Raw genomic sequence first — 24362 nt, 5'->3', positions numbered from 1 at the left:
CAATTTTCTTTCTCAACATAAAAATCTGTAGCAGGAAAACTATCATCAAGCAAAGCTGAACTGTTTCTGACCCCCAGCCCCAGAGAAGAAAGCAAACACAGCCAGGGAGAATCGCAGGTCCCATCCCAGGTGGAATTGTTCTCATACGTAGAATCAAACAGCAAATTTTCTAAAACACAAGGCTTTAAAGATGTGATGGATTTGGCTAGATGCAGTGACTTATGCCTATAATCCCAGCACTTCGGGAGGCTGAGGCAGGTAGATCACTTGAGGTCAGGAGATCAAGACCAGCCTGGCCAACATGGTGAACCCTGTCTCTACTAAAAATACAAAAATTAGCCAGCATGGTGGTGTGTACCTGTAATCCCAGCTACCTGGGAGGCTGAGGCAAGAGAATTGCTTGAACCCAGGAGGCAGAGGTTGCAGTGAGCTGAGATTGTGCCACTGCACTCCAGCCTGGACAACAGAGTGAGACTCCATCTCAAAAAAAAAAAAAATGAGGGATCCATCTCCATTCGTAGTTAAGGAGCAGTTTTGGCTGTGGAAGTATGAGAGTTCTATTCAGTGAAGGAGCAGGAAGAGTCAGGAATTTGAGTTCAGGTTTCAGGTCTTAGGGTGTGGATCCTCTGCATTGTGAGTTCCCTTAATAAACAGGAACTTTTGTCCTTCTCTTCTAGGAAGCTGATCTGGATGCAGAATTAGAAAACTGCCATCATTATATGCAGTTTGCAGCAGCGGCCTACGGGTGGCCTCTCTACATCTACAGAAACCCCCTTACAGGGCTATGCAAGATTGGTGGTGACTGGTAGGTTGGCACAGTCTGAGCCTCCACAGCCATATTTCCCTTAAAAAAAAAAAAAGCTTTCTATTTTGAGATATTTCAAAATCTTGCAAGAACAGTACAAAGAAGTCCCATGTATCCTATACCTAGAGCCACCAGCTGTGACTCATCTGGTCACATGGGCTGTATCACTCTGTCTATATTTATACATATTTTTTTCTCTGAACCATTTTATTTTATTTTTCTCTTTTTGAGACAGAGTCTTACTCTTGCTGCCCAGGCTGGAGTGCAGTGGTGTGATCTTAGCTCACTTCAACCTCCACCTTCCAGGTTCAAGCAGTTCCCCTACCTCAGCCTCCCGAGTAGCTGGGATTGCAGGCAGGCGCCACCACGCCCAGCTAATTTTTGTATTTTTAGTAGAGACAGGGTTTTATCATCTTGGCCAGTCTGGTCTTGAACTCCTGACCTTCTGATCCACCTGCCTCGGCCTCCCAAAGTGCTAGGATTATAGGTGTGAGCCACCGCGCCTGGCCTCTCTTTTTTGTTTTTAAAAGCAGAGCATAGTACTCAGAAGTTACCTACATGATTTCTTTTCTTACTTGCTTTCTCCAGAGTTGACTGTGCTGCTCATTTGGATGGGTTTGGTTTACCTGCTTCTTCTTGGCATTCAGTTTTAGGGACTTGTCCATTCTTGTTGATTTATTTTTTTGAATATGGAAAGCATTAAAGTGATGCCAGAAGTCAGAACTCTACCTAAGAAGTGTACACAGAGAAGTATTATCTTTAATAAGCCATTTCGGGACCAGCACAGTGGCTCATGCCTGTCATCTCAGCACTTTGGGAGGCCAAGGCGGGCAGATCACCTGAGGCCGGGAGTTCAAGACCACCCTGGCCAACATGACAAAACCCTGTCTCTACTAAAAATACAAAAATTAGGTGTGGTACGAGCCTGTAATCCCAGCTACTCAGGAGGCTGAGGCAGGAGAATCGCTTGAACCCAGGAGGCAGAGGTTGCAGTGAGCCAAGATTGCACCACTGCACTCCAGCCTGGGTGACAGTGAGACTCAAACAATAAATAAATAAAATAAAGTAAATTTTAAAAAGCCACCCATGTCAACGAGGCTAAGTCCTGAGAATTGTCTGCTCTGGTCCTTGTGCCTGCTGGGAAAATGTGGCAGTGAGGATGGACATTCTTTGCTAAGTGGCTCTGCTCGGCGCAGTAACGTCTTTGCCCTCGTTTTTTTAGTTGCAGAAGCAGAACAACAGACTATGACTTGGTCGGGGGTGATCAGCTCAACTGCCATTTCGGCTCTATCCTGCAGACCACAGGGCTGCAGTACAGGGACTTCATCCACATCAGCTTTCATGACAAGGTGTGTATACTGTAGGCAGCAGCTCTTCACTGCTTTTGGGTCCTGGAGTCCTTGGAGATTCTGATGGAAGTTACGAATTCTTCTTCCTGTAATTCATAGACATGCAAACACACTCCTAAGTCCTGTGTACCATTTCAGAGGGTCCACAGACCCCGGTGAAGCCACATGAATGCACTGGTGCAGGTTCAGAACCCAGGTTTAACGTGAGCTAGAGAAGTCTTCAGCAGAGATAACATGCTCTGTTTCTTACCTCTCCCTTCTACTGAGGGGCAGGGAAGTTTCTTGTATTAATCCTGAATGGCCTTTTGGGGTTCGTATCCTTGTCCTGGGTCGTGAGCTCCATGAATAGTGTAGCACAGCAGGTCTGGCACTCTGCGGGGGACTCAGCTAGGTGGGGTGAAGCTGCCAAAGCCAGCCGTGTCTGCCTGCAGTGCTGTGTGCTCAGCGCCGCCCGGTGTCCTTCCAGGTGATTTTCATACACACCAGTCGGAGGCCTGCTGCTGCAGACCAGTGGCTCTCACACTTTGCTGCCTGATAGAATCTCTTGGGAGCTTTTAAAACTGCTGAAATCCAGGTCGCACCCTGGATCAGTTAAATCCAAATTCTGGGGAGGTCAGAGAGAGGCTAAGAAAACAAAGATCCAGCTGGGTGCAGTGGCTGATGCCTGTAATCCCAGGACTTTGGGAGGCCGCAGTGGGCGGATCACGAGGTCAGGAGATTGAGACCAGCCTAGCTAACACGGTGAAACCCCATCTCTACTAAAAATACAAAATTAGCCAGGCCTGGTGGCGCACACCTATAATTCCATCTACTGGGGAGGCTGACGCAGGAGAACTGCTTTGAACCCAGGAGGCGGAGGTTGCCTCTAGCCGAGATCGGGCCATTGTACTTCAGCTTCAGCCTGGGTGACAAAGCGAGACTCCATCTCAAAAAAAAAAAACCAAGAAAACAAAGATCCCTTTTGATGTAGATTGGCGTGGTTGATGAAGGCCAGTCCTCGAGAGAGTGGGTCCCACTGTGTAGTGAGGGTGTGGAGAAAGGCGGTGTCTCCCTCCTCTCTGTGTCCCGGGAACAGGCTGTCATTGCCATCTCTGCAGGGCTCTGACTGTGTGCTGGGCGTGTGTGTTCAGTGTTTAGGCCTCATGCTTATTTCTTACCACTGCAGGTTTACGAACTCCCGTTTCTAGTGGCTCTGGATCACAGGAAAGAATCTGTCGTAGTCGCTGTGAGGGGAACCATGTCTATGCAGGTAACTTTGGAGCCTCACCTTCTGGCCCTGGGAATGGGGGCACAGGGGCGGAAGCCCACAGATGCTCGGCTGGGGAAAACCATCAGTAACCGCATGAGACACAGTGGAAAATGCCCAGGACAGAAAATGAGGATGTGAGCCCAGGTTGGGAAATACTCCCTTTGCAAAAGGGATGAAGCTGTTTCCTCTTCTCTGAGAAATGTCAGCAGCAGAGCAGCCAGCAGGTTGGCCCCCCTGCCACAGGAACTCCAAAAGGGCACCTGCTTGGCCTCCTCCTGCCTAACTGCCCAGGACCTGCCCAGACAGGCCCCACACCCAGGAGGCCCTCCCCTTGAAGAATTCCTGCACCAGAGACAGTGGCAATGAGTCAATGAGTCAGTCTTTTTTTTTTCTTTTTCTTTTGATGTATTCATCTTTTAATTTTTTTTTTTTTTTTTGAGATGGAGTCTTGCTCTATCGCCCAGGCTGGAGTGCAGTGGTACAATCCCGGCTCAACGCAACCTCCGCCTCCTGGGTTCAAGCGATTCTCCTGCCTCAGCCTCCCGAGTAGCTGGGATTATAGGTGTGTGCCAACACGCCCGATTAATTTTTGTATTTTCAGTAAAGTGGGGTCTCACCGTGTTAGCCAGGATGGTCTTGATCTCCTGACCTCGTGATCTGCCCACCGTGTTCTCACAGGCCACCATGACCTGCCCTTCTCCAGGTGCAGCAAGGACTGCCTGGATCCATCCCCAGATGCCCGGTGACCCCTCTTTTGTCTCCCTCAGCCCTGACTCTTACGCCCCTTGGCAATGCCAGGCAACATTTTCCTTGTCGAAGCTTTCTTCTGTCCATTCTGGTTTCCTCTTGGCCACTCCTCAGTCGCACTACCTATTCTTTGCTGACCCAGAAAATGTGTTGAGACTCCAGAGTCTGTGCCCTCCACCCTCTTCTCCTGACTGGCTCTGGGGCAACCCCCCCACTGGGTCCAGGGCCAGACCCTGCATTTGCATCTTCAGGAGCCCTCTGGGTCTCCTCAGAGGCACCAGAGAAGCCACACTCGCCACAGGACTGCTCCTCCTGAGGGTGCTCTGTTCATGTCAGCTCTGCCAGTGTCCCCCTGTTGCCCATTTAAGAAGCAGTGGTGCCTGTAATCCCAGCATTTTGGGAGGCCAAGGCAGACAGATCATGAGGTCAGGAGATCAAGACCATCCTGGCCAACATGGTGAAACCCCATATCTGTTAAAGTACAAACATTAGCCGGGCATGGTGGTGCATGCCTGTAATCCCAGCTACTTGGGAGGCTGCGGCAGGAGAATCACTTGAATCTGGGAGTCGGAGGTTTCAGTGAGCTGAGATCGTGCCACTGCACTTCAGTCTGTGTGACAGAACAAGACTCCATCTCAAAAACAAAAACAAAAAACAACCAGTAGCATTGTCTGTGGTTTCTCTGTATCCCCTTTGCTGTTTGTGGAGTTCCTGCCCCAGCCTATGTGGCCATCTCTCCACTTCCAGTGCCATGGCCCCACTTCTGACCTCAGTCCTCTAGCTTCCTATCTCCGTCCCTGTCTAGACTCTTATCTCCCCAGCCTGATTGTTTGTGTGTATGTTTCTGAGACAAGGGTCTGCCCTGTTGCCCAGGCTGGAATACAGTGGTACAGTCAGCTCACTGCAGCCTCCAGCTCCCGGGATCAAGCGATCCTCCTGCCTCACCCTCTCCCAAGTAGCTGGGACTACAGGCATGTGCCACCACAGCTGGCTAATTTTTTATATTTTGGTAGAGACAAGATCCCACTATGTTGCCCAGGCTGGTGTCGAACTCCTGGGCTGAAGCCATCCACTCACCTCATCCTCTGTCCATTATCCTGTCCACAGAATACTCACTCTAGAACACAGGTCGGATCTTACCATCCTGCTCAGAAACCTCCGGTGGCTTCCCATTGCCTTAATTTATTTTTAAATTTTCTTTTTTTAATTTCAACTTTCATTTTAGATTTAGAGGCTACATATGCAGGTTTGTACCTGGGTATACTGCGTGATGCTGAGGTTTGGGATACAACTGATCCCGCCTCCCAGGTACTGAGCATAGCACCCAACGGTTAGGTTTCCAGCCCTTCCCCGTCACTCCTCTAATAGCCCACTGTCCTTTGTTCCCCTCTTTATACCCATGAATACCCAGTGTTGAGCTCCCACTTCAACACCAGACCAGGCAGTGTTTGGTTTTCTATGTCTGCGATAATTCGCTGAGGACACGGCCCCCAGCTTCCATCCACTGCTGCAGAGGACACGATTTCGTGCTTTTCTATGGCTGCACCCACTGCCTTTAACGTAAAGTTTATGTGTTTTTTTGTTTTTGTTTTTTTGAGGCAGAGTCTTGCTCTGTCGCCCAGGCTGGAGTGCAGTGGTGCGATCTCAGCACACTGCAACCTCCGCCTCCCTGGTTCAAATGATTCTCGTGCCTCAGTCTCTTGAGTAGCTGGGACTACAGGTGCTCAGCGCACCACCACACTCAGCTAATTTTTTTTTTTTTTTTTTTTTAGTAGAGACAGGGTTTCACCACATTCACCAGGATGGTCTCAATCTCCTGACCTCATGATCCGCCTGCCTCAGTCTCACAAAGTACTGAGATTGCAGGCGTGAGCCACTGTGCCCGGCCTAACGTTTATGTTTTTTTATCACAGCTCTGGGTGCTTTACCCAGCAGCCTTCCTGGATGCCCGTGCTGGGGCCCTCCAGCCCAGCAGCACAGCATTTGCCTGTGGACATTTTCAGATAGAGCTGGTGCGGAGCTGCGGCCCAGGGTTGCAGCCAGCGGTTCCCGCTGCCCCTGTGGGGAGGACGCCGCCTCTCCTCTCTGCTTCCACTTCAGCCTCTTCCTTTGGGTCTGGCTCTGGTGTCACCTCCTCCAGGGAGCCACCCTTGCCCCTGGGCTGTGCCCTGTCCTCTAAGTTGGCACCGCCTGGCCTTTGCTACGGCATTAGTCTGGGCCTCCACCTCTCCACTGTTTCAGCTGTTAAGGGGACACCTGAGGACAGGAATCAGGCTTTGTTCAAAACCCTGCTACAGGCTCTGTGCCGTGTGGTCCTTAGAATATGTGTGTGTGATGGGGAAGGTGCAGGGCATGTCTTAGGTACACTCCATGGTCCCCTTCACCCTTCACGTCTGGCGCAGAGCTGGCTGTGCCATTGGGACCCTCAGGAGCCACCGCTGGGTTTCCCTCCTGAGTTCAGGCCTCAAAGGTTCAGTCCCAGAACTGAACTAGGAGACGGTGCCTTCCCCGCCATCCTCCATAGCAGTGTTAGGAGCAGGGACCGCCCGTCATTCTCCCACCCTGCCCATCACAGGCTGATGGGCACCCTTCTGTGACTCCCTTTTCCAGGACATCCTTACAGACCTGTCGGCAGAGAGCGAGGTGCTGGATGTGGAGTGTGAGGTACAGGACCGCCTGGCACACAAGGTATTAGCCTGGGGTCGTGCATCTTTCCTGCTAATGCTGACTGTACAGAGCCTGCCCCGCCTGTTCCTCCTGCCCTGATTCTCATAGCAGCCCTGGGAAGCTGTGGGGTTTTGTTCTTTCAAAGCCTGTTTGGAGAGAGTGAGTACCTTCCTAAAGTCACGTGGTTACTGGAGTAAGGAGCAGGTTGGGTATTGGAGCCCAGCTCTGTAGCTTTTCCTTCTTCATGTGTTTTCAGAGAGGTATTGAAAACCTCTGTATTGCCCAGGCTGGTCTTGAACTCCTGGGCTCAAGTAATCCTCCCACCTCAGCCTCCCAAAGTGTTGGGATTACGGGCATCAGCCACCTCTCAGTTAATTCAGGAAGTATATTCTCATGGTGAAGAAAAGCTTCAGCACAGCCCAGAGCAGCAGGGTGAGCAGCAGGCCCTCAGGAGGCGGCCCCACACCACTGGCACTCTGCCGGGTCACTTCTCACATTCTCTGCAGATGTCATGGTGCCAAGTTCACAGTTTCACTCTGTGCTATGGGCATGAGGCTGCCTCAGCTCCTCCCAAAGGGTGAAAACCCCTGCCCAGAGTAGAGGTGTGGGATTTTCTAGTTTGGGGGATTTTTGTAATTGTGGTAAGATATTCCTGCCATACATTGGTCAGTTTCACTGTTGGTTAGTTGTTAGTGTGCAGTTCTGGGGTGTTCGGTGCCTTCATGGTGCTGTGTGCCCACATCCACTCCCAGCACCCCCAACATAAGCTTGGAACCCATTATACCCACTTCTCCTGACTCCCTTCCATGGCCTCTGGGAACCTCTTTTCTACTTTGTCTCCATGAGTCCTCTCTTTTGGAAACCTCATAGACGTGGAATTGTACATATTTGTCTTTTTGTCAGTGTCTTTTTTTTTTTTTTTTTTGAGACAGATTCTTGCTCTGTCACCAGGCTGGAGTGCAGGGTCGTGATCTTGGCTCAACACAACCTTTGACTCCTGGATTCAAGCAATCAGCTTCCTGAGTAGCTGGGATTACAGGCGTGCACCACCACAGCCGGCTAATTTTTGTATTTTTAGTAGAGACGGGGTTTCACCATGTAGGCCAGGATGATCTCTATCTGTTGCCTTCATGATCTACCCGCCTTGGCCTCCTAAAGTGCTGAGATGACACGCAGGAGCCACCGCGCTCAGCCACTGGCCTATTTCGTTGAGTATAATGTCTTCGAGGTTCATCCATATTGTTGCATATTCAGACTTTCATTCCCCTCCCCCACTTTTTTTCTGAGACAGGGTCTCACTTTGTCACCCAGGCTGGAACGCAGTGGTGCAGTCACAGCTCACTGCAGCCTTTACTTCCCTGGGCTCAAAAGATTGTCCCCTCTCAGCCCCTCAAGTAGCTGGGACTACAGACATGTACTACCATGCCTGGCTAATATTGTATTTTTTGTAGAGATGGTGTTTCACCATGTTGCCCAGGCTGGTCTCGAACTCCTGAGACCAAGCAATTCTGCCTCGGCCTCTCAAAGTGCTGAGATTACAGGAATGAGCCACCATGTGTGGCTAATTTTTTTTTTTTTTAATTTTGTAGAGTTGGGGTCTCACTATGTTGCCCAGACTGGTCTTAAACTCCTGTGCCCAAACAGTCCTCCAGCCTCATTCTCCCAAAGTGCTGGGATTACAGGCATGAGCCACCATGCCAGGCCCTTTGCTGTCTTTTTTGTACTTCAGTTTACAAAAGACTCCAGTTTGACTGTTACTGGGTGTGTGTGAAGAAAGGAGGAACTGTAAGCCTTAGTACAGAGATGCCCCAGAAATCCGTCGGGCTCGGGACTTGGCCTGGGTGGATCTACTCAGGCTAAGGCTTTACATGACCACAAGCTGAGGCCCCCACCCCTGGCCTGAGTGGCAGCTGAGGCACCCTGTGCTGTGCTCGTATTTTAGCGACAGTTTGTCCCTTGGGTCGGGAAGGCTGCCGCTCAGGGCCTGTCCTCTGCTCTTGGCTTCATTTGTGCCAAATCGAGCTGAGTTTTGGCTCTGATGGTGTCCACAGTAATCGGACTCCAAACCTGTGCAGCCAAAAAGGGCCTTGGCGTTTGGTTGTTGGATGTGTGTGCCAACGAGGCTCGCCAGCAGCAGCTTAGTCCACGTCCTGCTGGGCTCTGCCTGCCCAGCACTGGCCACAGGGTAGGTGCCCAGCGAGTGTTGTCTGAAGTTGACTGCATCCTGCCATTGCAGGAGAAAGAGCATCTAGGGTTTGTCAAGAAGTGCCATCCGGGCCAGGTGCGGTGGCTCACACCTGTAATCCCAGCACTTGGGAGGCCAACACAGGTGGATCACTTGAGGTCAGGAGTTCAAGACTAGCTTGGCCAACATGGTGAAGCCTCGTCTCTGCTAAAAATACAAAAATTAGCCAGGCGTGGTGGTTGCTGCCTGTAATCCCAGCTACTTGGAGGGCTGAGGCAGGAAAATCACTTGAACCCCAGACTCTTATCTCCAAAAAGAAAAAGTGCCGTCCGAATGCACAGTGTTGAGGCCTTTTAAAAATGTTTCTTACATGATGACCAGGTTCAGCATTCTACTTGCTGAATTATTTATCTCTTAGAAACTTGCATTTCCAATAGAGATGATCAAAAATAGCCTCCCATCTTCTGTGGGATTTCCTCCACCCCATCCTGTTAGAATAGAAGCTGCAGGGGCCAGGCCCCCTTTTTCAGGGCCCAGCACAGGAGCCACCGTGAGGAAGCACTCTGAAGACAGTTTTGATTGACAGGGTTGTTTCCCTGGAACTGCTTTTCTTTTTTAAAAAATTTTTGAGGGCTTAACTGCATATAGGAATGGCTTCATTTTTTTTCTCTTATTTATTATTTTTATTGTGATTATTTTTCAGAAACAGAGTCTCACTGTGCCACCCAGGCTAGAGTCCAATGGTTCAACCATAGTTCACTGTAACCTTGAACTCCTGGGCACAAGTGATCCTCCTGCCTCAGCCTCCCACAGTGTTGGGATTAGAAGCATGAGCCACCACATCCAGCCAACTGGTTAATTTTCAAGAAGCCTGTTTTAGAGGATAGATGTATACGTTAGAAAATTTGCAGGGCTTGGTGGCTCACACCTGTAATCCCAGCACTTTGGGAGGCAGAGGCAGGCAGATCACAAGGTCAGAAGTTCGAGACCAGCCTGGCCAACATGGTGAAACCCCATCTCTACTAAAAATACAAAAAAGTACCTGGGCGTGGTGATGCAAACCTGTAGTCCCAGCTACTCCGGAAGCTAAGTCAGGAGAATTGCTTGAGCCCAGGAAGCAGGGGTTGCGGTGAGCCGAGAGTGCCATTGCACTCCAGTCTGGGTGACAGAGCAAGACTTCATCTTGAGAAAAACAAAAGAAAATTTAAAATTTTACTTATTTTTTGAAGCTAAACCCAAACCTGACCTCCCTAAAACTCACTTCTGATGGTCTAGTTTTACCTTTGCAGGAACAGCGGATGCTTATCAGAGTCTTTGATTTGGAACTTTATGGATTTTGTTGTTGTTTTAGAGAAATGGGGTTTTGCTATGTTGCTCAGGCTGATCTCAACCTCCTGGGCTCAAGTGATCCTCCTGCCTCAGCCTCCCAAATAGTTAGAATTGCAGGTGTGGGCCACTTTGTCAGCTCTAGAACTTTGTTTAAATGTCATTTTAAAAGCCTAAATCTGACCAGCCAGAGGGACTTGCCTGAAGTAAACTGTGATATGTTAACACAGCACAAAACTGTGTAGCTAAAGAGATTTGCCACAGAAATGTATATGTGGAAAGATATTTTTTTGTTTTGGGTTTTTCTGTTTTTTTGAGACTGGGTCTTGCTCTGTTGCCCAGTGGTGCAGTCATAACTCACTGCAGCCTCAACTTTCTGGGCTCAAGAGATCCTCCCACCTCAGCCTCCCGAATAGCTGGGACTACAGGCACTTGCCACCAAGCCTGGTTGTGTTGGTTTTTTTAGTAGAGACAGGATCCAAGCTAGTCTTACATTTTTATTTTTCGTAGAGATGATACTGCCCAGGCTTGTCTTTAACTCCTGGGCTCAAGTGATCCTCCTGTCTTGGCCTCCCATAGTGCTGGGATTACAGGCATGAGCCACCACACCCAGCATCTGCTTCATGCCAGGCCCTGTACAAGGTGCTGGGAGCACAGCCATGAACGACGGACGTGGCAGCGGATCCCAGAAAGACTCACATATCGGTGCACAGCGTCATCCCATCGTGAGTTTCCACTGGGCCTGCCTTGTCTGAGGATTCATGGCCACCTTCTTTGTCTGTGTTTTTAGGGTATTTCTCAAGCTGCCAGATACGTTTACCGACGACTCATCCACGACGGGATTTTGAGCCAAGCCTTCAGCATTGCTCCTGTGAGATCTTAATGTTTCTTTCCTTGTCCTCGTCCTCTCTGGAGCTGTTGTTTTTCCCCTTCACCTCACTCTGCTGTCTGTCCTCTAGGAGTACCGACTGGTCATTGTGGGCCACAGCCTCGGGGGTGGGGCGGCAGCCCTGCTGGCCACCATGCTCAGAGCCGCCTACCCGCAGGTCAGGTGCTACGCCTTTGCCCCACCCCGGGGGCTGTGGAGGTGAGCCTTTGTTTTCCTGCTCTAACAGCTTGCTACTTACAAGTCATCTGGTCAAGACTCATCTTTTATTTGTCATTTAGTTATAATTTCCCGTCCACAAGAAAGGTTTGTGGTTTGGTTTTGTTTTTGAGACGGAGTCTTGCTCTGTCGCCCAGGCTGCAGTGCCATGGCACTATTCTGGCTCACTACAACCTCCGCCTCCCAAGTTCAGGCGATTCTCCTGCCTCAAACTCTCGAGTAGCTGGGATTACAAGTGTCAGCCACCACACCTGGCTAATTTTTGTATTTTTAGTAGAGGAGGGGTTTCAACATGTTGCTCAGGCTGGTCTTGAACTCCTGACCTCAAGTGATCTGCTGACCTGGGCCTCCCAAAGTGCTGGGATTTACAAGCTTGAGCCACCACACCCAGCTGAGGTGTGTGTTTTGAAGCACTATTTGACTGAAGAAAGTCTGTACAGCCTTTCTTAGACCTGTGTGACCAGACCTTTAACTTCCTAAATGATATACTTCTAAGAGTCTTAGCTTTGCACCGTGGCAGTATTGTAGCCGATGAGGTTTATCTGAGGCACAACTATTGCTAATTGAAAACTTTTCCCAATACCCCGCCATGACGACTTGAAATAGAGTCGGCACTGGCAATTTTTAACAGTCTCTACGGAGACTGAAAAAAATAAGAGTCTTTTTTAAAACACTTTATTTTTTAGAGCAGTTTTAGGTAGACAGCAAAACTGAGCAGAAGGTTGTAGGGCTTTCTCATACCCTCCCTCCCCACAAGCATGCACAGCCTCTGCCATTCACACACCCCCAGCAGAGGGGGCAGGTTGCCGACATCCATACACCTCGTAGGCGATTGCCCAGAGCCACAGTGTGCTGAGCTTGGACACATGCATAATAGACATGTTGAAAGGCATTTTTGAGTTTGAAAAGTACATTTTTTTTGCTGATTCAGCATACTGACTGTTCTGCGTAACCTTTTGCCTTTATTATAAAGGAAAATTATACCACAATTTAAAATGAAATAAAGGCCAGGTGTGGTGGCTCACACCTGTAATCCCAGTCCTTTGTGAGGTTGAGGTAGAGGATCACTTGAACCCAGAAGTTTGAGACCAGCCTGGGCAACATAGCAAGACCCCGTCTCTGAAAAAAAATGTTTTTAAATTTTTTAAAGTGAAATAACATAGGCCAGGCATGGTGGCTCACACCTGTAATTCCAGCCCTTTGGGAGGCCAGGAGGAAGGATGATACGAAGCCAGAAACACAAGACCAAGCCTGGCAACATAGCAAGACCCAATCTCTACAAAAAACTTGTTTTTTGAGACAGAGTCTCACTCTGTTTCCCAGGCTGGAGTGCAGTGGCGCTGTCTTGGCTCACTAGAACCTCCACCTCCTGAGTTCAAGCAGTTCTCCTGCCTCAGCCACCAGGTAGCTGAGATTACAGGCATGTGCCATCATGCCTGTCTAGTTTTTGTATTTTTAGCAGAGATGGGTTTTCACCATGTTGGCCAGGATGGTTTCAAGCTCCTGACCTCAAATAATCTGTCCGCCTTGGCCTCCCAAAGTGCTGGGATTACAGGTGTGAGCCACCGCGCCTGGCTCCATCTCTACACAAAATTTTAAAAATTAGCACAGTGGGACACAGGCCTGTAGTCTCATTGACTCAGGAGGTTGAGGTAGGAGGATCATCTCAGCCCCAAGAGGTAGAGGTTGCAGTGAGCTCTGACTCTACCACTGCTCTCCAGCCTGCGTGTTGGAGTGAGACACTGTCTTTAAAAAAAAACATTTTTTTAAAGGTAGTTATTATTGGCTGGGTGTGCTGGCTCATGCCTATAATTTCAGCACTTTGGGAGGCTGAGGCAGGCATATCACCAGGTAGGAGATCAAGACCATCCTGGCCAACATGGTGAAACCCCATCTCTGCTAGAAATACAAAATGAGCTGGATGTGGTGGTGCATGCCCATAGTCCCTACTTGGGAGGCTGAGGCAGGAGGATCACTTGAACCAAGGAGATGGAGGTTGCAATGAGCTGAGATTGTACCACTGCACTCCAGCCTGGCAACAGAGTGAGACTGCGTCTCAAAAAAATGTAATAATAATAAGCTTCATTTGTCTGTTTTCTTGCTTTTTTTTGGACACAGGGTTTTGCTCTGTTGCCCAGGCTGGAGTGCAGTAGTAGCACAGTCATGGCTCCCTGTAGCCTCTTGCCTCCTGGGCTCAAGTGATCTTCCAGCCTCAGCCTCCCAAGTAGCTGGGACCACAGGCGTACACCACCACACCCAGCTAAGTTTTGTAAGGATTGGGGTCTTACTATGCTGCCCCAGGCTGGTCTCAAACTCCTGGGCTCAAGTGATCCTCCTGCCTCAGTCTCCCAAAGTGCTGGGATTAAAGGTGTGTGAGCCAATATGCCTGGCCTCATTTTCTTGCTTTATGGTACAATAAAATGTTCTCAAGTTTTGGGCTTGAAATGAGCAAGTATTTTTTTTTTTCCTGTTCCACATCTGGAATCAACCATTTCTCCAAGGAATATTGGTGCCTTTTAGTGGGAAATGGTATTTCTGAACTATAATCTGGGCACTAGTGGTTCCCATTACCAAAGGGCTGGTCATAATTTCCTGGCTTTTCCTTGGAAAGAGGAAGGAAAGGCTTTCGTTACACCAAAGAGAAAAGGAAACCTTAGTGTACATTGATACTTCCAGTTTAAAGATGAGGAGGCTGGCATGGTGGGTCACACCTGTAATCCCAGCACTTTGGGAGGCCGAGACAGGAGCATCACTTGAGCCCACAAGATTGAGAGCAGCCTGGGCAACATAGCAAGACCCCATTCCTTACAAAAATTAGCTGGATGTGGTGGCATGTGCTTGTGGTCACAGCTATGATCTCGGCTTACAGCTACCAGGGAGGCTAAGGTGGTAGGATTGCTTGAACTCAGGGCGAAGAGGTTACAATGAGCTGAGATCCTGCCACTGCACTCCAGCCTGGGCAACAGAGCTAGATTGTCTCAAAAACAAAAAAAAACAAACAGTATCAGGGTTTTTACCTGTACCATATGGTTGTGTATTGTTTTTACTGAAACTCTTTGTATCTTCTTCTGACCTGAAAAATTTGTTTTTTGCCAATAGTAACCTGTTTATTACATGTCCCCCATAATATATGTACATGTAGAAATGCATAGCGCACCCTTTCGGAATAGTAATACCAGCATAACGCCTAACATTAGGATGACTGAAAGGAGTTTGCGATGTCCGTGCGGTTGGTTTTCTTGTGGGAATATATTCCTGGTAGAGCTGTACAGCCAAATTCTTTTTCAATTCACTAAAAATATTAATTCTGTTTGGTTAATACACTAGTAGGTTTGTTTTGTTTGGCTTCTGATTTTTAGCGATTGCTTTGTTATTTTGTGCAATTTTGTTTTATATAATGATGTAAAATAAAATAAAACATCAGGCCGGGCATGGTGACTCACGCCTGTAATCCTAGCATTTTGGGAAGCTGATGCAGGTGAACTGCCTGAGCTCAGGAGTTCGAGACCAACCTGGGGAACACAATGAAACCCCATCTCTACTAAAAATACAAAAAATTAGCTGGGCGTGGCAGCGTGCACCTATAGTCCCAGCTACTCAGGAAGCTGAGACAGGAGAATCACTTGAACCTGGGAGGTGGAGGTTGCAGTGAGCCGATATCGTGCCACTGCACTCCAGCCTGGGTGACAGAGTGAGAGTCCGTCTCAATTTAAAAAAAAAAAAAAAAAAAGGCTGGGTGCATACTTTGGGAGCCCAAGGTGGGAGGATGGATGACAAAGTCAGGAGATTGAGACCATCCTGGCCAACATGGTGAAACCCTGTTTCTACTAAAATACAAAAAACTAGCCAAGTGCCTATAATCCCAGCTACTCAGGAGACTGAAGCAGGGGAATCGCTTTAACCTGGGAGGCGGAGGTTGCAGTGAGCCAAGATCATGCCACTGCTCTCCAGCGTGAGTGACAAAGCGAGACTCTCAAAAAACAAAAACAGAAACAAAGAAAATCAGTTCCAAAGACAATTCAACAAAGCAAGGTGCATTCAGAGGAATCTCGTTTCCATCCTTATTCCCTCAGAAATGCCGTTCTGTCACCCCACAGGTAGAAGTGTGCGTGGTTTTCACCTATGTTTCCATGTGTCCATAGCTGGAAGTAAGCATGTTTGTGTTCCCCTCTTCCTCTACCTGCTCGTCTGCCTCTGCTGCGGCTGTTAACTTTCACCGTGTCCCGAGATGGCCCCGCAGCAGCACACACAGCCCTCCTCCTTCTCCCAGCTGTGCAGGACACTATTGATTGTGTGACTTGTTGCTGTTAGTGGATTGAAGGCAGCTCTGTGGCTGGGTATTTGGAGGCTCCCAGCCTCTGCTGGTGCAGGTTCCGCTGCAGTGAATCGCCTGTTGCCTCTGCCCCTTGATTTTTGCTGGTGCATCTTTGATGGCCAGATGCACCATCAAAGATTCCAAGTGGGGTTTCTGGGTCAGAGGACAGATGCATGGGCCTGGCCCGTCTTGGTGTCCAGTCTGCAGTTTTAGCTGCGGAGGTCTCTCTTGAACGGATACTGTGACCTTAGTGGATCTGGCCAGTGAGTCGCTGTAACTGGTGTTTCCCCTCCCTTTAGAGAGCAGAGCTGAGGGCTGTGAAACTAACCCCTCAGTGACCTGGCAGTGTTACCGACTTCTCTCTTGGAAGTCCTTGTGGGCAGTGTGATGGTAAAGCTAACGTCCTCTCCCTGTTTGGAATTTCAGCAAAGCTCTGCATGAATACTCTCGGAGCTTCATAGTGTCACTCGTCCTGGGGAAGGATGTCATTCCCAGGTAAGCCCACCCGGCGCTGTGCCCAGGGCTGGGTACTGGGAGTGCCAGGTCCCAGCCTCAGTGTGCCTCTTTGCTAAACAGGCTCAGTGTGACCAACTTGGAAGATCTAAAGAGAAGAATCTTGCGAGTGATCGCACACTGCAGTAAACCCAAGGTAAGCGGGGTGCCTTTTTTTTTTTTTTTTTTTTGAGACGGAGTTTTGCTCTTACCCAGGCTGGAGTGCAAATGGCACGATCTCGGCTCACCGCAACCTCCGCCTCCTGGGTTCAGGCAATTCTCCTGCCTCAGCCTCCCGAGTAGCTGGGATTACAGGCACGCGCCACCATGCCCAGCTAATTTTTTGTATATTTTTTAGTAGAGACGGGGTTTCACCATATTGACCAGGATGGTCTCGATCTCTTGACCTCATGATCCACCCGCCTCGGCCTCCCAAAGTGCTGGAATTACAGGCGTGAGCCACCGCGCCCGGCCGCGGGGTGCCTTTTGAGAGGGCCTGGCTGTGAGATGCTCTGGAGAGCTGGGAGGAACTGCAGCCTCAGCACAGGGCACTTTATGCTGTTGCTGAAGTTCTCCTCCCACCCTCTAGTCAGATTCTGGTCTAGGATTCTGATGCCTAAGAAAGCAAATAGCTACGGCAAGTACAGGAAATGGCACAGGAATGAAATAGGATCTGGGCTGGGCGCAGCGGCGCATGCCTGGAATCTCAGCACCTCAGGAGGCCAAGGCAGGAGGATCCCTTGAGGCCAGCCTGGGCAACACAGCAAGACCCTGTCTATATTCTTAAAAAAAAGAAAATGTCCTGGAGGAAGCATCCATTTGATTTTGCTTTCTGACAGACTTCTCAGTCCTGTCTTGTGACTAACAGTATGTGAATGCCTTTTGGCTTTATTCTCTGAAAGCTTAGGAAGTGAGGCTGCCAAATAGAGCTTCAGAGGTACTGGCCTATTTATCTATATTGTAATGTCATGCAGTCACTAAAAATGGTGTTATCTGTGCCCTTGTCAGGGGATTTTGTGTGTGTGTGTGTGTGGTTTTTTTTTCGAGATGAAGACTCGCTCTGTCACCCAGGCTGAAGTACAGTGGTGCAGTCTCAGCTCACTGCAGCCTTGGTCTCCCAAGTTCAAGTGATCCTCCCACCTCAGCCTTCTGAGTAGCTGGGACTACAGGCACACACCACCACAAGTGGCAAACATTTGTGTATTTTGTAAAGACAGGGTTTCACCATGTTGCCCAGGCTAGTCTCAAACTTCTGGGTTGAAGCGATCCACTTGCCTCCCAAAGTGCTGGGATAACCAGTGTGAGCCACACTACGCCCAGCCTTCAATTTTTCTTTTAGAAATTAGTATCTAATGTCTTTAAGGGAAGGGTAAAACTGATTTGCAGAATTTTCTGAAAATAATTAAGGGAAATGTTCCCTCACAATCTTTATGACTTGGTTTTTAAATACTGCCCTATCTGTGATGGTTTTACTGCCCAAGAGAGAGCCCACACTCATGATCCGTACTAGGCAAGGGTGTTCGTCCTGAGCCGAGGTGGCCGCCACCCAGCACAGCTCCTAGCCCAGGGAGGTCTCGGGTGACAGGGTGAGTTGCTGGGAGAGTGACAGCCTTCTGCTGCTTGGGTCTCGCCCTCAGTACAAGATCTTGCTGCACGGGTTGTGGTACGAACTGTTCGGAGGAAACCCCAACAATTTTCCCACTGAGCTGGACGGGGGTGACCAGGAGATCCTGACACAGCCTCTTCTCGGAGAGCAGAGCCTGCTGACGCGCTGGTCCCCGGCCTACAGCTTCTCCAGTGACTCCCCGCTGGACTCTTCTCCCAAGTACCCCCCTCTCTATCCTCCTGGCAGGATCATCCACCTGCATGAGGAGGGCACCTCAGGGCGGTGAGTGTGGTGGTGGGAAGGCAGGTGGAGTGAAGTGTCAGCTGGGGGCAGCTTTGGCAGCTGATGTCTCTCCTTTTCTGCTTCAGGTTTGGCTGCTGCTCTGCTGCTCAGTATAGCGCCAAGTGGTCACATGAAGCAGAATTCAGCAAAATCCTCATAGGTCCGAAGATGCTCACAGACCACATGCCGGACATCTTGATGCGGGCCTTGGACAGCGTGGTCTCCAACCGAGCAGCCTGCGTCTCCTGTCCGGCACGAGGGGTCTCCAGCGTGGACGTGGCCTGACCAGGGCTACTGCAAACTCTCCCAGGAATGACAGACTCACACTTTTGTCCTTAATTTCTGACTTACCATCCAAGGAATTCTCATGACGCCAATACAGTGACCATCCACCAAGAGGAAGTGGATGGGAAAGGAACCCTATGGTCTCCGTGACTGAACAAGCGATGGGAAGTAATTGTGGCCATAATAGTAGCAGAAGCAGTGAGCACACTCAGGGGATAGGAGGGCTCCCGAGACCCAGCGAACATGCAGGCAGCCTCGAGAAGCCCCAGCCTGCAGCTGGATCCCTTGGCTGTCTGAGAACTGCTCCAGAAGTGCAGGAATCCAGTGGGCCTCCCACCCTCAAGCCAGCCCTTTTCACTGAACGTGGTCTATAGAAATGCACTTTGTTTTTCTAACTGGGCTTCCCTGACTGTGCAAATGGAACTGTTGGGAGAGTGTGGGCTAGGGTTTTCTCCTGGGTATCACCAAGGGTAGCCCTGGGCTCTGGCTGGGGATGAAGATGAAACCCAGTTGGGTAATCGAGTGGAACCCATGCCCCGCCCCGCTGAGCCACAGCACCCCGGCTCTTGTTCACACCGCCCAGTTGTGTCCACATCAAGAGTTGATTAATTCTTGCTTACTCTTCTGGCTCTGAGGTCAGCCAGTGGATTCAGGAGTTAAAACAATAAAGCACGCGTCACGATAGTGTGTGTCCAGTCACATGCTCCCTTACTGGGGATTTCAGGAGGTCTAATATACTGGGTGGTTGTAGAGCAAGGCTTCCAGGGTTTTTAAACATTGGGGTTCTGGCTACAGATGGAAGATGCACAAGCAATGATTTCGCCCCCTCTCCCTAACCAGAAGCCCAACAGAATGACAGGAGGGAGATTTCTCCAAAAAGCACAGACCCACAGGATGGGAAAGACTCGAACAGTCAGATGACAGACAAGCAATACAGAAATTTCAGAGGGAAAGAAAGCCAGTAACTGACCCCGGCTTACAAGACCCCTGGGCAGCTGTGAAGTGGGGGTGACGCAGACCAGGACCAGCCAAAGAGCAGGTTTGCTCGAAAGCAGGAAGAAACCTGGCCCTTGGTTTGCTCTGGGGTGGAAGGTGGGGACTGGGCACCAGCATGGCTTCCCCTCCCAGCTCCCCAAGTCTTCAAGCAGAAGATTCTCCCGGGAAATCTGACCTCAGAAGACATCTCCTTGGGGCCTTTCAGCTGTCGCAGCCATGCCACCTTAGAGCTTTGGAAAGCCTGCAAAGAGCCCTTTAAAAATTTCAGGCTGGGAGGATGTGGAAGGGAAAAAAAAAAAACCAGGCCAGGTACAAGGGCTCACCCCTGTAATCTCAGCACTCTAGGAGGCTGAGGCAGGCAGACACTGGACCCCATGAGTTCAGTTGCAGTGAGCTGCGGTCACGCCACTGCACTCTACCCTGGATGACAGAGTGAGACCCTGTCTCACAAAAATAAATGTACAACTATAGCAGGCACAGAGGCTCATGCCTGTAATCCCAGAACTTTGGGAGGCTGAGGCAGGCGGATCACGAGGTCAGGAGTTCAACACCAGTCTGGCCAATACGGTAAAAATACAAAAATTAGCCTGGCACAGTGACACACACCTGTACTCCCAGCTACTCAGGAGGCTGAGGCAAAAGAATCGCTTAAATCCAGGAGGTGGAGGTTGCAATGAGCTGAGATCACGCCATTGCACTCTAGCCTGGGCGACAGAGGAAGACTTCGTCTCAAAAAAAAAAAAAGTACAACTTTAACTGAAATGCTGTAGCAGGCTGCGTGAGGTGGCTCATGCCTGTAATCCCAGCACTTTGGGAGGGCAAGGCAGGCAGATACCCGAGGTCAGCCTGGCCAACATGGTGAAACCCCATCTCTACTAAAAATACAAAAAATTAGCCAGGGGTGGTGGTGTACATCTATAGCCCCAGCTACTCAGCAGAATGAGGCAGGACAATCACTTGAACCTGTGAGGCGGAGGTTGCAGTGAGCTGCGAACACACCACTGCACTCCAGCCTGGGCAACAGAACAAGACTCCACCTCCCCCCACCAAAAAAAAAAAAAAAAGGCAGGCGTGGTGGCAGGCACCTGAAGTGTCAGGAGGCTGAGGCAAGAGAATTGCTTGAACCTGGGAGGCAGAGGCTGCAGGGAGAGGAGATCATGCCATTGCACTCTAGCCTCCTGGGCGACAGAGCAAGGCAGTCTCCAAAAAGGAAAAAAAAATTCTGTAGCAGCATCCAACTGCTACAAGCTTTGTTTCTAAACACAATTCCTGCACTCACCGAGTATCAGAAAGGTACAAGCTGGACTCACCACATGGTGTGACCATCCTGAGGAGCTGTTTCCAACTTCAACCTTGAAGCATGAGCAAGGACTCCTGACACTCAGGAACAAGAAACCAAAAGAAACAGCTGATGTGGGCAGAAGCCCCTGATGACCCATGCCGTGGCTTGGGACTCCGAAAAAGCACTGTGACTCAGAACTGACCCTGGTGGCTCACAGTGGAGAGTGGAGAAGAGGTCCTGAAGATGAAAAGCATCAGACAAAATCGAAAGCTCAAAGACAACAATCAGGGAAAAGGTTATGAGGCCACTCTGGGAGGTGCGACATCTGATTAGCTGTTCTAAGCAAAATGGAAAGGCACGAGTTTCCAGATGGAAAGTGGCCACCAAGTGCACAGCACAGTGGATAAAATAAACCCTAGGGTATGGAAGAGAAAAAGACAATCTCACAAAATTTAAGAAAAAATACATCCCAACAGAAATGGCTGAGGAAGGTAATGGAAGAACTGCCTTCTGAAATCTGAAGGGGCCAGGCTCAGTGGCTCAGGCCTAGCATCATCCCATTTTGGGAGGCCGAAGAGGGAGGATTACTTGAACTCAAGACAAGAATGGGCAACACAGCAAGATCCCCGCCCCCATCTCAAAAAAAAAAAAAAAAAAGTCACTTTGTGGCACAGGCTGGAGTGCAGTGGCACAATCTTGGCTCACTGCAACCTTATCTCCCGGGTTCAAGCAATTCTCCTACCTCAGCCTCCCAAGAAGCTGGGATTACAGGCATGAGCCACTGTGCCTGGCCAAAAATAAAATAAAAAATTTTAGGCCGGGCACAGTGGCTCACGCCTATAATCCCAGAACTTTGGGAGGTTGAAGTGGGTGGATCACGAGATCAAGAGATCGAGACCATCCTGGTCAACATGGCGAAACCCCGTCTCTACTAAAAACACAAAAAATTAGCTGGGCATGGTGGTGCATGCCTGAGGTCCCTACTCGGGAGGCTGAGGCAGGAGAATTGCTTGAACCCAGGAGGCGGAGGTTGCAGTGAGCTGAGATCGTGCCATTGCACTCCAGCCTGGGTAACAAGAGCGAAACTCTGTCTCAAAAAAAATAAATAATTTTAGCTGACGGGAGGCTGGGTGCAGTGGACCAAGCCTGTAGTCCCAGGTATGTGAACGCCTGAAGTGGGAGGATCACTTGAGCCCAGGAGTTTGAGTCTAAGCCTGCTCAACACAAGAGCCTGTCTAAAAAAAAGAAAAACAGAATCTGCAGACTAAGCAACAAAGTCAGATCCCATATCTACAAACAAAATTAGCTGGGTGTGGTGGCAAACACCTGTAGGCCCTGCTACTTGAGAGGCTGAGCAGGACTGCTTGAGCCCAGGCTATCAAGGCCACAGTAAACCGAGATCATGCCAGTGCACTCCAGCCTGGGTAACAAAGTGAGACCCTGTCTCAAAAATGTAACTTCAAAGGGATGTTATCACCAACCTAGAATTTTAGACCCAGCCAAAAGTACTGTAAAACCGTTGTTTTCAAAGATGCAGGGGCTCAAAAATAAGAGCAATGCCTTACTTAACAATGGGTATACATTCTGAGAAACACATGGGTGATTTCACTGTGTTAACGTCAGAGCGGACTTCCACAAATCTAGACCATACAGCCTACCGCACACCTAGTCTCTCGGGTAGGGCCTGCTCACTGCTCCTGGGCTAGGAGGCTGCACAGTCTGTTACTATACTGAATACAGTGGACAGTTGTAACAGTGGTATTTGCTATCTATACACAGCAAAGGTACAGTAAAAAGGTATAATCTCATACACTACCAAATATGCGCTACATTGTTGACTGAAATGTCATGTGGTACGTGACTGTACGTACTTCCAACACACTCTCAAGGAGCTCTTGGAGAAGCCATTCAGGATGAAGGAAATGAAGACCAGTGCCTAAGAGAGGTGCAGGTCAGATGACTTCAGGAAAATGGATATTGGTAAAATGACAACACATCTGAACATCTTGAGAGGTTTAGACAATAGATGAAAATTCACAGTTGAGGACAGGCACAGTGGCTCATACCTGTAATCCCAGCACTTTGGGAGGCTGAGGTGGAAGAATGGCTTGAGGCCAGGAGTTCAAGGCCAACCTAGGCAACATAGGGAGATCCCTGACTCTACTAAAAGTTTTAAAAATTAGCCGGACATGGTTGCACACACCTGTGGTCCCAGCTACTCAGGAAGCTAAGGCAAGAGGATCACGAGCCCAGGAGCTGTGATGGCACCACTGCACTCCAGCCTGGGTGACAGAGCAAGACCCTGCCTCAAAAAAAAAAAAAAAAAATTCACAATTGAATTCCATACACAGAAAAGCAAGCAAAGCACTGATTATCCCAAAGGAAACCAGAAGTTATTCAGGAAATTGTTTTTTCTGCTACTGAGCATGGCCAGTGAGCAGTTTACATAGCAGAGACCGTGCAGGCACTAAACTGAGTCCATCGAAACCATCATACTGAGGAATGAGCAGCGTTTTGGGCAGAGAGTTGCAACTGGAAAAGCAAGCCTCACATCTTCTGTAGTGGGAATGTTGATGAGAATGCTGAACTCAGAAGTTTCACTTACACAAAAAGCCTAATTCAGACACGGGCAGGTAAAATACCAAAAATTAGGTAAGCTAACAAAGTATTCCTTCTAGAGAAGGTATGAAGGGGAAAGACTTTTCTTTAAAAACCACTAAAACTTTTTTAAACTGCATATTGCCAGGTATGGTGGCTCACACCTGTAGTGCCGGCACTTTGGGAGGTCGAGGCAGGCAGACTGCTTGAGCTCAAGAATTTGAGACCAGCCTGGCCAACATGGCGAAACCCTACAAAAAATAAAAAGAAAATAGCTGGGGAGGGGGGCGGTGTGTACCTGTGGTCCCAGCTACTTCAGAAGCTGAAGTAGGATAGCAGGAACACAGGGGGCAGAGGTTGCAGCAAGCCAAGGCTGTGCCACTGTACTCCAGCCTTGGTAACAGAGCCAGACCCTCTCAAAAAATAAAAACTGCAGCCGGGCATGGTGGTTCACGCCTGTAATACCAGGACTTTGGGAGACCACGGCAGGCGGATCACCTGAGGTCAGGAGTTTGAGACCAGCCTGGTCATCATAGTGAAACCCCCTCTCTACTAAAATTACAAAAACTGGTGTGTAGTGTGTGCCTGTTAATCCCAGCTACTTGGGAGGCTGAGGCAGAATTGCTTGAACCTGGGAGGCAGAGGTTGCATTGAGCCAAGATTGCACCATTGCTCTCCAGCCTAGGGGACAAGAGCAAGACTTTTGTCTCAAAAAAACAAAAACTACATTATTTATCTCAGTTTAAAAAATACTCAAAAACAATCTTCAAAGCAATAAAAAGGAATACTAAGAAAACTAATTTTAACATAAACCTTTGTATAGTGCAAGTTAAGCCTTTTTTTTTTTTTTTTTTTTTTGGTAGAGAGAGGTCTCTCTTGTCCAGGCTGGTCTAGAACTCCCAGGTTCAAGTGCTCCTCCTGCCTCAGCCTCCCAAAGCGCTGGGCTTTCAGGCATAAGCCACCCATCCAGCCTCTGGAAAGGACCTTGAGGGTGTGTGGTTCACCATCCTCTACTCTTCCAGGGCCAGTCTGGGGTCCCAACATCTGCATCTTCAAGCTCCAAGCTCTGGGCC

The 24362-nt window shown here is 49.3% G+C and overlaps 1 protein-coding gene and 1 non-coding gene across 3 annotated transcripts in view; both read left to right on the top strand.

Moving 5' to 3' along the window:
* The window catches only part of DAGLB (diacylglycerol lipase beta), a 33674-nt gene extending 14577 nt beyond the window's left edge, over positions 1 to 19097 (top strand). Inside the window, exons 6-15 of one of the 2 annotated variants that reach the window (XM_002744066.6) lie at positions 678 to 805; positions 2028 to 2154; positions 3320 to 3403; positions 6761 to 6838; positions 11119 to 11199; positions 11288 to 11415; positions 16175 to 16243; positions 16325 to 16397; positions 17878 to 18128; positions 18215 to 19097. In XM_002744066.6, the coding sequence (XP_002744112.1) occupies positions 678 to 805; positions 2028 to 2154; positions 3320 to 3403; positions 6761 to 6838; positions 11119 to 11199; positions 11288 to 11415; positions 16175 to 16243; positions 16325 to 16397; positions 17878 to 18128; positions 18215 to 18413 (1218 nt within the window). In that variant the 3' untranslated portion in view covers positions 18414 to 19097. The remainder of the gene's footprint in view (positions 1 to 677; positions 806 to 2027; positions 2155 to 3319; positions 3404 to 6760; positions 6839 to 11118; positions 11200 to 11287; positions 11416 to 16174; positions 16244 to 16324; positions 16398 to 17877; positions 18129 to 18214) is intronic. The other variant, XM_008983564.4, reaches the window with a different exon arrangement.
* On the top strand, positions 11936 to 12076 carry LOC118151744 (U4 spliceosomal RNA). Its single transcript, XR_004740160.2, has one exon. It is a non-coding gene; the product is annotated as a U4 spliceosomal RNA (small nuclear RNA).
* Positions 19098 to 24362: the final 5265 nt, after the last annotated feature.

The sequence above is a fragment of the Callithrix jacchus genome, chromosome 2 (assembly GCF_049354715.1).
Source record: "Callithrix jacchus isolate 240 chromosome 2, calJac240_pri, whole genome shotgun sequence".
Taxonomy (NCBI): Eukaryota; Metazoa; Chordata; class Mammalia; order Primates; family Cebidae; genus Callithrix; species Callithrix jacchus.
This window is presented reverse-complemented; position numbering and strand designations above follow the sequence as displayed.